The following is a 12199-nucleotide window of genomic DNA, read 5'->3' as shown; positions in this document are numbered from 1 at the left end:
TATATATATATATATATATATATATATATATATATATATATATTGATATACGAAGCTACAAAAATACATGACATTAAAACTGAGAAAACGTTTGAAACAACCTAATATTATAATTGCATGCAAGTTCTCAATTCATTTCATAAACGGTAATTATTTTCAGGGATGGAAGTGAACAAAGTTCAAGCGGTTCGGAAAAAAATTCTCCGAGAGGCCCCAGGACGAGTTCCAGAAATGACAAAGTTATCAAGGGTGGTAAGTTTGAAAGAAACTATGAAAAACCTCGGAGTGCGTCTCGCTACAATAACAGTATAGGAGACAATTCTTGGAATGTTAGTCCCGTTGTTCCATCTATCGATGCGGCACCAGTAACGAGTTCCTTCGCTACTATGGAAACTATGGGAACACAAGCAAAAGTGAATATCAGCTGGTTTCACAATCCGGGGCATTTCTTCTGTCAAATTACCGACTCGCAAGTAAGTACTTCGAAAATATAACATCTTGCTTTCCACAATCCTCGTGTAGTTAACCCCATATAATAATAATAATAATAATTTTTACTATCCTGTAAGACAATCAATAAGGTACATTGTGTAGGATTATTCAGAAAAAGGCTTAAAAGTAAAACTAACAATAAGACAATTTATGAAGAGTAACACATTCATTGAATTTTTCATTTTATTATTCAATCATTTCCTGAATCAAATGGTAGCAGATTAAATAATCTGAGCCCTATTACATTGGGGGAATTGTAAGTCAGTGCATTTTTACAATATGGCATATGAAAGTCTGTCTTGCACCTGGTATCAATAGAATGCACATTTTCATTTATTATGAAACAGTTACGGTTATCATATATAAAAACACATAAATCAAATCATCTAAGAATAATTTGTTCAGGCCAGTCTCAACTCACTACACAGTAGGATAGTGGACTGACACCTATCAGAAAACAACTACTTCCCTGGCTAATACCACGAAGGGCGTTGGATTATATCTGACAGGTGTCAGGGCAGGATTCTTTACAGAAGTTATTCTTGCATATGCTGTTGGCACACACTTGCAAGTGTGTTCCAATAATTGAAAATCTATTGCGGCAGTTGTATCGCCAACAGCATATGCAGGAATAACTTCTGTGAAGAATCCTGCACTGACTCCTGTCGGATATAATCCAACGCCCTTCGTGGTATTAGCCAGGGAAGTAGTTGTTTTCTGAGAGGTGTCGGTCCATCAACCTACTGTGTAGGGTGTTGAGACTGGCCTGAACAAATAGTTCTTTTAGATGATTTGATTTATAGCCAGTCTTCAAGTATGCCCACTGACTATATGTGAAAAAACACATAATTCGAATATGCAGTGTGACCCATTTTCAATGGAAACACCCCCCTAAAATTTGAAGTTGTAAACCGATTTTAATAATTTTTTTTAAATCTCAAGTACTAAAAGGTCTACCTTGGGACAAAATTTGAAATTTTTATTAAAGTTTCAGGGCATACTACGATATTTTTTCTTAGTCGAAAATCGGGTTTTTTCATTAGCGATTTTTTTATTGAAAAAATCACTACGCCACTGGATTCAGAGTGCCTCTAAACAGGTGTGACCAAAATTTCGTGAAAAAATATTCATTATTAACAAAGTTATGACAACTCAAAAATTCGAAAACTCACACAGCTAACAGTCACAAAAAACACCCTATATCAACAGATATAGCCATGAGAATATTTTTTTATGATTTCAACAATAAAGTGCCGCCAGTTGAAAAAAAAACAAATAGCGTGAATATTTTTAATGAAAATAACGGAATTACATTCAAGTTTTCACGCAAATTAACTAAAACTAAGACCTAATATTTCAATTTAAACCTTAGTTGCCATGGAAATGATATTACAGTTTGACACTTGTGAAAGATTTAAGTGTACTATTGTCAACAAAATTCACCTTACAGTTCTTCGAATTATTTTGTGTCATGGCTGCAAGATTGAGCGTAAGAGACAAAATTGAAATTGTACGCCTTTCGGGAGATGACGTTAGAAGTGCTAGAGAGGTTTGTAGAGTAATTAATGAGAGACATCCAGATCGTCCTCGTATTAGCTGCGGTACGGTAAATAAAATAAATAAAATATTCAATGAAACTGGTGCAGTATCAAAAATGATGTTAAAAAGTAATTCTGTACAAAGACGAAACAGGAATGACAGGAATGATAAAATCATTTTAGATTATTTCGGTAATAATCCTAATGCCTGTATAAGGAATGCCACTTTAGATTTGAATATTCCACGAGAAACTATTCGGAGATGTCTCAAGGCGAAGAATATTAAACCTTTCAAGCCAAAATTTTTACACACACTTCAAGAAGGCGACGAAGCAAGACGCTTGGAATATAGTTTATGGGCCCAAGGGGAATAAACAATAGAAATTTCCTAAAAAATATTTTATGTACCGACGAAGCCACTTTCACTACAAATGGAGTAGTGTCATCACAGAATTGTCGCTATTGGGCAGCGGATAATACTAACGGGGTAATAAACTGTAAAAGCCAGTATTCCCAAAAAATCAACGTCTGGTGTGGGATATTGAACGAACGAATTATTGGTCCTTTCTTTTTTGAGGAAAACATTAATGCGCAGAGGTTTCTAGAATTTTTAAACACAGAGTTTTGGGATGCTATTCACGAGCTGCCAATCAATGAACAATAAAATTTAATTGTCCAGTTAGATGGGTGTTCAGTTCATTATGCCAGAGCTGTGAGGCAATGGCTTAACGATCATTTTCCAAACCGATGGATAGGCCGTGGATAGGCCGTTTATAGAGTGGCCACCCAGATCTCCAGACCTCACAGTTTTGGACTTTTTTCTCTGGGGACTTCACACACAAAAGGTTTACAAAAACCGCTCAAGAGATAGAAATGAACTTTGTGCGAGAATTCGACAGGTATGTGCAGATATTAGCCCTCAAGAACTAAGGAACGTAATCAGAAACATTCGTAAGCGCTACGACACATGTATCGAAATACGTGGTGGATTAGTAGAGGCTACTAAAATATGAATTAGAATTAATTGTTGCGCTGAATCGAAACATTTCAATAATTAGTTATTAGTTACGCTTATTAAAATTTTTTGCTTCATTGTTAGTTGAATTGTGTGAATGTAATTCCGTTATTTTCATTAAAAATATTCACGCTATTTGTTTTTTTTTCATCTGGCGGCACTTTATTGTTGAAATCATAAAAAAAATGATATATTGTGACTGTTAGCTGTGTGAGTTTTCGAATTTTTGAGTTGTTATAACTTTGTTAATAATGAATATTTTTTCATGAAATTTTGGTCACACCTATTTAGAGGCACTCTGAATCCAGTGGCGTAGTAATTTTTTCAATAAAAAAATCGCGAATAAAAAATCCCGATTTTCGACTAAGAAAAAATATCGTAGTATGCCCTGAAACTTTAATGAACATTTCAAATTTTGTCCCAAGGTAGACCTTTTAGTACTCGACATTAAAAAAAAAATATTAAAATCGGTTTACAACTTCAAATTTTAGAGGGGTGTTTCTATTAAAAATGGGTCACACTGTATATAGGCATGGCAATGTTAGTATTTCAAAATTTAAAAAAATGCTTTTACAGCTTGTATTTCTTGATACTCCTGCTATACATCTTATGTATAATTTCCCAGGAAATTTCCCTCATTTTCTCAAAACGGCGGTAGTCATACCGCTATCCAAAGGAGGAGATCAAAGAGACCCAAGTAATTTGAGACCAATTTGTTTAATTCCTACCCTGGCCAAAATAATTGAAAAATTAGTCAAGTATAGAATAATAGAATTTTTAGAGGCCAACAAAATAATTAGTGATCATCAATTTGGTTTTCAACAAAAAAAGGGCACAAATGATGCGATTTTTAATTTTTTAGAAATGGCCTATAAAAACATAAATGATGGGGAAGCTCTGGTTGCGGTATTCTGTGATTTGTCGAAAGCTTTTGACTGCGTCAATCATGGAATACTGCTACAGAAGCTTCATCATTATGGATTTAAAGGCATGGAATATAATTGGATGTGCTCTTATCTAGCAGGAAGAAGTCAATTTGTCAGGACATCGACACACTCTTCTATACTAGATATCAAGTGTGGAGTACCCCAAGGATCAATCTTGGGCCCTATCCTTTTCCTCCTCTACATAAATGATCTGGCATACATAAATATCAAGGGAAGGTTCACAATGTTTGCCGACGACACCACAATTCTGTGGCATGAAAAGAATATAAACACCCTGCAGAGCAACGTGGAGGGTGATCTCAAGACAGTAAAACAGTGGTGTGATGATAATCTTTTAGCATTCAACACAAAAAAAACCAAAGTAGTCACTTTCAAGTGTACCCTAGCAGAACTATTTCTAGGGGAAACCATGATTGAAGATAACCCATCTACGAAATTCTTGGGGCTTCAAATAGATGGTAGACTAAAATTTGAGGACCACATAACAAACCTTAAAAAAAAAAATTGCCTCAGGATGTTATGCTCTCAGAGTGGTTTCAAATGAATTGGGATTCCAGGCGGCCAAATGTGCATACTATGCATTGGTAGATGCACATTTGAGATACGGAATAGCGTTCTGGGGAGCATGCACATCCCAGTTATTCGATTCTATCTTTGTAATACAAAAAAGGGCAGTTAGATACATTTGCAAAGCCCAATGGACAGAATCTTGTAGGCCGTTATTCAAAAAGACTAAAATATTAACCCTGACGTCGATATTCATTCTAGAAACAGCAAGCCTAATATACAAAAACAAGTTCAAATATACTGAAGGTAACATAGCATATGATACACGACAGGTTGATCAGCTTAGAACTACAAAACCAAACTCGACTTTAATAAAAAATTCTGTTATTTACAATGGTTTAAAAATATTCAACAAGGTACCTTTGTCCATAAGAGTATCTGAAAGTTATGAAATATTCAGGAAAAACCTAAAAAATTATCTCATCGACAAGGTTTATTATAACTTGACAGAATATTACGATGATTAACTAAACTCATGACGAAATAATTTTATTTATACAAATTTTAATTCTATTGACAACTTTATTTATACAACATTAATTTTATTTATACAATATTAATTTTATCTATACAAGTGTAACTCTAATTTTAATCTTATTTTAATTTTAATTTAATTTTATCTTACAATTTTAATTTTTTAAGACAATTTTATTTATACATAAAAACTTAATTTATACATATTTATAAGATACTCTCTCCCTCATCTATGATCTGAACTTAGTATTATTTACATTGTAACTTAGTGTTTAATAAGTACCTGCCAATGGAAAAAAGCTTATTCCCTATTTCATATATTGCATCTATCGTATGGTAACACGCATTAGAGTTACAAAGTGTTTGTCAACAAGATGTTAGTTCTTAAGACATTAAACGATATTAAATAAAATAATCTTTTTCTGGCCGACAAAAACATCTTTGCATGAAGAAGAAGCTCCCCAGAAAGTAATACCATACCGAAGACGCGATTCAACTTGAGCATGATACAGCATAATCAGCTGTTTCTGATCTAAAATATCACGAAGGTTTCTCAGAAGATAATTCATGGAGTTCAATTATGATATAACTGTTTCACAATGAGTTTTCCAGCTGAGAAATTCATCCAAGTGTACACCTAAAAATTTCACCGTAGTGCACGGAGAAATTTCATCATCTTCAATTCTTAAGTTGAAACTGGCTATTTCTTTTTGTCTAGCATGAAATCTTATCAAACGTGTTTTTTGATTATTCAAATGTAGGGAATTTTCCTTGAACCAGGTGTTTAATTTTTGCAGGATTAAGTTACCTTTGGTTTGTAGATTTTGATCTATCTTTGATCTGATATAACCACTGATGTGTCATCTGCATATAGTGTAAAATGAGCATATGTCGAAATGGATTCCATATTATTCACATATAATAAGAAAAATATAGGGCCCAACACTGATCCCTGTGGGACACCAACATTAATATCCACATAATTGTATGTATATAACTTTCACACATTATTATTATCATTGATGATACTGACACATTGCTTTCGTGTTGAGACAAATGTTTTCAGCCAGTTAAGTGCATTTCCTTGTATGCCACTATTATGGAGTTTTATGTAAAGATTTTCGTGATCAACACAGTCGAATGCCTTACTGAGGTCTTTTTATGTTACAGGCTGAGTTCAAGTCTTTGATGGAAGACATTCAGGAGTTTTACAAGAACCGGAAACCAGAAAAATCAGTTGTTGGAGCTCCTGTAATAGGCCTTTTCCCTGAGGACAATGTTCTTTATAGAGCACAGCTGTTGGAAAAAAATGGCAATCGTTACAAGGTGTACTACGTAGACTTTGGAAATGTTTCGACTGTCGATAAAATTTGGCCAATTGACAAGAAATTTATGAATCTGCCAGCGCAAGCTATCGTCTGTAGTTTGAATGGTATAGTTCCTTGTAGTGGTAGCTGGTCCGATCCTGATACCTATAGTAAATATTTCGAGAAGGAGAGTTTCACTTGCGAATTTATCAATAAAGATGAGGAAAAGTAAGTCCATCAAATAATTCAGACATTGAAATAGAGTTAATGCACCAGTTAATGTCTAGAAAAGGCAATACCTAGAATCTAATTTATGTAATGTTATATAGTTGAATGAAACTATTTTTTTTAGTCATACATGACTAACATTGAATATTACTGGAGTTTTGCCCAACTCCAAATCGTTATTTTTAACATCTTGACACATGTTTCGATCACCAAGTGATCATCTTCAAAGAGGAAAATTAAAACTTGATTGTGTTTTAATCTTCCTCTTTGAAGATGATCACTTGGTGATCAAAACACGTGTTGAGGTGTTAAAAATAACGATTTGGTGTTGGGAAAAAACTCCAGTATTATTCATTACTATACCAAAGGTTCCAAACGGTGCATCATAAATGACTAACATTATTTGACTATAGTATAAGAAAAATCAATCAACAATTATTTGAAACAAAACGTAATACACAAAGTATCTACATTTTTTGGAAGACCCTGTATGAGGCAAATGAAAATATGACTCGGAGTGAAGATCCTCATAGTATCACTCCACTCCATTTCAAATTTGATCGTTTTAGTGAAAGAGAGTTCAAGATTATCAGCATTTATAAAAGTTCATGTTTGGTAAAAAAAATATCGAAATTAATTTATATCTTCTAAACGGTAATAGATAGGTATAGGGAAATAGTATATGAATTTGTTGACAAAGTGATAATGAATCATAATATGATATTATATACGGGGTGTTCCATTAGAAAAATCAAAGAAGTCGCTACTTTATAGTAGAAGCGACAACGCCGCTTCGTCTAAAATATTTTAGGCATGTAGGTCATATTGACTTATGCATACTATGGAATTTTCAGGTTGATCCGTTGAATAGTTTGCGAGAAACGGCTAATTAACACTCATCATGAAAAGCCCTGTATACATACATACAGACATACATACATACACATATACATACATACACATACATACATACACATATACATGAATACAATACTAATTTATCAACTAGAATAATATCGTCCTTTCATGGGTCTCTTCAATTACGGATAATGTATAAAGTCACAGAGGGCCAAATCTGGTGAATACGGTGGCTGAAGCATGATTACGGTGTTGTTTTTGGCCAGAAAATTACGAACAAGCAATGACGAATTATCGTGATGCAAAAGCCATGAATTGTTTTTCCACAATACCGGACGTTTTCTTCGTATTGCTTCTTGCAAGCGGCGCAAAACTTCAAGATAATACTCCTCATTGACTGTACGACCATGGTGGCAAGACATCATGATGTAGTACGCCACGGTATTTGAAGAAAATAGTGAGCAAAATCTTGACGTTTGATCAAACTTGGCGTGCTTTTTTGTTCTTGGCTGTCCTGGGCTCTTCCATTGGGACGATTAGACGCTTGTTTTCGATGTTATAACCTTAAATCCATGACTTGTCACCAATTGTGACCCTTTTGAACAAATCTGGATCGTCGTCATTCACATCTTCTTGAACTATACCACTTGTAAACATTTTTCTGACTCAGAGTACACTCACCGTATACCTGTCAACATATGTTCGATACGAATGTACCAACATGAAAAAAAAAATAAATTCACTAATTGAATATACGTAGCCTGCAAAATTTAAACAATCATCTTATTTTTTGAACAGATCTCTTAGAAAGTCTTTCGAACTACAAATATTCATATATTTCCGGAATGATACATAATTCTACTGCCAACTAATATGAGGTAAGGTTACCAAGTCTGGTCATCTTTTTTTTTGATCCTTTTAATATTGTAGACCATTTTTATACATCACCCTGGTTTTTTTTTTCATTAAAATCCCTGGTTAAAAATCCTTTCTATATTTGACTGTCACAATCTGCAGTAAAAAGTGATGGTCTTGATTTCCAGTAAAATCTTCATTTAGCTTTTCCAAATTCACGCAAAAGGAAAACATTCAAATTCATATCAGAGGAAATACAGTCCGCTCATGTTGCTAGTCAACAACTTTTTTGGATGAATATTTGGAACTCTTCATGAACATTTGTGGGCCAAAATAATCCAATATCACAGTATTGCATTAGACAAGAGGTAGTCGATTTAAATCCTTTTTTTCTATACGAAATTCAGCTAACTTGGGATTTTCTTCTGACTTAGAAGTAAGAAAGAGTATCCTATATTTTTGTAAATATTATTGTAATAATTTTCAGAGATGCAATACATTTTTCAGAGTTTGTATTAGTTTGATGTTTTTAGGACTTATGTAAATATTTTCTATGAATCTCAAGACATTGCTCAACTTCTAATCAAAGATGGTCTAGCAGTTTCCACACAATCAGTCATTCCAGATATTGAAATTCCCTTGTTGCTGGGACAAGAGTTCAGAGCTGTAATGAAAAGTGTCAATAACCCCGGTGATATAATAATAGCTTTAGAGTGTGGAGTCGCAGTTAGCTGTTACATGCATAATCTGGAAACGGCTACGGAAATTTTTGAAGATGTTTTGAGAGGTCTTCTAGAACAGACTGTGATTGTTTATGTCGATAATGTTATAGATGATAGGTAAGTTTTCTGTTTTTTAATATCTATTTCATTTTTTCTTTGGACACATGCAAATTCAATCAACAATTTGAATTGATGAATGTATTTTGGTTTTTCTGGGATTTCACTGGACTGTAATTTTTCTCAGATCTCTGGAACAGGTAGTGTTCGAGAGATTTATGACAAAATTGATCATTGCCTTCATTCTATAGATCGACATAAAATGTATTTATTTCCCCACAGGTTAGAAGTTACCCTGTACGACACAGAAGGCAACAAACACGTTATACTCAACCCAGATGAAGGAGCTATTGATACGGTGGAATGCCCTTGTCCAATGCTCGTTCTGCGATCTACCATTACAGGATATGTTCCTCATGCTGATGAAAGCAGCATTTTTATCCAGCCTTCAGAATACTCTGAAATTATTACATATCTCCTTGATCAACTCTACGAGACTTACAATGAACAGATTCTAGAATCTCCTATTATACCTGAAGAAGGGCTACTCTATGCCGTCCATAGTGAAGATGACAATTGGTATAGGGGTAGGGTCGTCAGCTTTGATGATGAGAAATGTACAGTCTTTTACGTGGATTATGGTAATTCCGAGGATGTCGCTTTCAGCCAACTTAGAGAACTGACTCCCGACTTTCTGGCGATTTCTCTTTTGTGTATCCAGGTGAGTTCAGTACTGTCAGATGATAATTGAATTGTGTTATTTTTTGTAACTTTTCTAATTTGAGTCTGAAGCAATTAATTTAGGATGCATTATAGTCTATACGAAGTCAATCCGAACAGCTAAATTAAAGACTAATCTACCGGGTATGATAAATTCACTATTTAATACCATATGAATCCACTATTTAATACCATATAACACGCCACCCATGCCATACAAAGAAACTGCCGACGTTCGGTGATTATTTAGTTTTTATTCCATTCGAATTGACTTCGTACATTCTATACACGGAAGTGCACTTAGAATAATTAATACATTATTTTAATTTCATCAGTTCAGACTTTCATTGTCTAATATGATATAAAGCTACGCATCATTTAGCAATTTAAGATCAAGATGTAAATCCTTATCCAGACAATGTTATACAGATTACATCCAACGCACTGTACATTCCATAATTAATAATGGTAAATCTTTTTGGAAATTTGTAAGCAACAAAAGGAAAAATAACACTATACCTAATACAATGACTTCTGTACTGCTACCAATGGGATCGATATTGCCAACCTTTTTGCTAATCAATTTTCTTCCGTTTATACAAGTCACTCTTTACATCCTTATGATACCAATATTACATCCATGGTTGATGTGCCCAATTATCATATTGAAATCTCTAAAATTTACGAAAAAATGTCCGAACTTAATATCAACAAAGGCCCCGGTCCTGATGGAATTCCTCCAACTTTTCTTAAATCATTTAGCTTTATTTTAGCTCGACCACTTTTCTATATATTTAATAATTTCCTATCATCTGGCAAATTCCCGGACTATTGGAAAACCTCATATGTCAACCCCAATATATAAATCAGGTCGAAAATTCGACATGTGTAATTATCGTCCAATTTCTATTCTTAGCGAAATTTTGAGAGCATCATTTTTGATTATCTTACTGATGACTGCTCCCCAATTATAGGGACCGAACAATTCGGATTTACATCCAAAAAGTCAGCTGAACTGGGTCTAATTACCTACGTTGATTTTCTGTCTGACGCTCCGTCTAAGGGTTTGCAAGTTGACTCTGTGAACACTGATTTCTCCAAAGCTTTTGACAAAGTTAATCATGAGCTATTGATCCATAAACTTTGTTTATATGGTGTTGATGGGCAAATATTGTAGTGGCTCAAGAGCTATCTTACGGAAAGAACACAAATTGTTTGAGTTATTCATTATTATTCTCATACCATCGCAGTTACATCGGGTGTTCCACAAGGTTCACATTTGGGACCACTGTTGTTTAACCTTTTTATCAACGATCTAATCAGCTGTTTCCATGAAAGCGAAGCTTTGCTATTTTCCGACGATTTAAAATGTTTCAAAATAATCAAAAGTGAAGCTGATACATTGTGTCTACAAAACTATATAGATTGCCTATCCAACTAGTGTTCGCAAAATAGTATGTTTTGAATGCATCCAAATGCCAAATTCTTCGCTTTCATCAAACACATCACCCAATCATTTTTGAATATATTATAAATAATCGGACCTTACATTCTGCTACTGAAACCAAAGATCTAGGTGTGATCCTAGACTCTACACTTAGTTATAAATCACACATTTCCGCTGTAATTCAAAAATCTACATGAAGATGCTTGGCTTTATAAAGAGAACCACTCGTGATTTCACCAACATCACTGCTATTAAATCTCTTTATTTTTCCCTGGTTAGATCTCATCTCGATTATTGTTCCACAGTTTGGTCCCCTCACTACATTACACAAAAAAAAAAGAAACTCGAGGCCGTACAGCAGAATTTCCTGCGATATATTGCCTTCAAGATGCGTGTATAATAATAATAATATTTATTAGTCTCAAGAAACACACAGTTTTTAGACACGTCAATAAAATTTCTAAAATAGGTTTGAGAGGGTAAGATTTGTCAATATAGTTTTAAAAAAATGCTTGTAGATAAATTAGATTTACAAAAAAAAAAATAAAAAATACAAGTTAACAAGATAAAATTCCAAACTTATAAGACTTGACTAAAATGTAAAGCCATGAGCTTTTACAAATTATAAATACATAGCTAACGTATTAAATATATTCAAAGTTGAGTAAAAGTTCGGGAGGTGACCACAAAAGTGTCACAAATTGATCAATTTCATATAAAGGATGTTTGGTTAATATTTTCTTCAATAAGTTTTTGAATCTTCTAAATGGCAAGTTACGAAATTCGGCAGATAAGGCATTGTATAGCTCAATTCCTATATTATCTGTTCTTTTCAACCTATTAGCTGTAGGAACAAGGTTTGATTTATTTCTTGTTTCATGTTGGTGTATATCCTTGTGAGCAACTTCATTCAACAAGTTTTGTTGGACAAGAAGCAGATTTTCATAGACATGACTATACTGCATTGGAATG

General features: G+C 33.8%; 1 protein-coding gene across 3 annotated transcripts in view; it reads left to right on the top strand.

Moving 5' to 3' along the window:
- The window catches only part of LOC111511372 (protein tudor), a 57021-nt gene that overhangs the window by 19328 nt on the left and 25494 nt on the right, over positions 1 to 12199 (top strand). For all 3 annotated transcript variants that reach the window (XM_074174059.1, XM_023167383.2, XM_023167382.2), the window contains 4 exons: positions 161 to 473; positions 6204 to 6568; positions 8815 to 9120; positions 9343 to 9781. In XM_074174059.1, the coding sequence (XP_074030160.1) occupies positions 161 to 473; positions 6204 to 6568; positions 8815 to 9120; positions 9343 to 9781 (1423 nt within the window). The remainder of the gene's footprint in view (positions 1 to 160; positions 474 to 6203; positions 6569 to 8814; positions 9121 to 9342; positions 9782 to 12199) is intronic.

The sequence above is a fragment of the Leptinotarsa decemlineata genome, unplaced genomic scaffold, assembly GCF_025532065.1.
Source record: "Leptinotarsa decemlineata unplaced genomic scaffold, Ldec_3_MD MMD2_tig00000505_RagTag_RagTag, whole genome shotgun sequence".
NCBI lineage: Eukaryota > Metazoa > Arthropoda > Insecta > Coleoptera > Chrysomelidae > Leptinotarsa > Leptinotarsa decemlineata.
The sequence above is the reverse complement of the archived record's forward strand: the minus strand, read 5'-3'. Positions and strand labels throughout refer to the sequence as shown.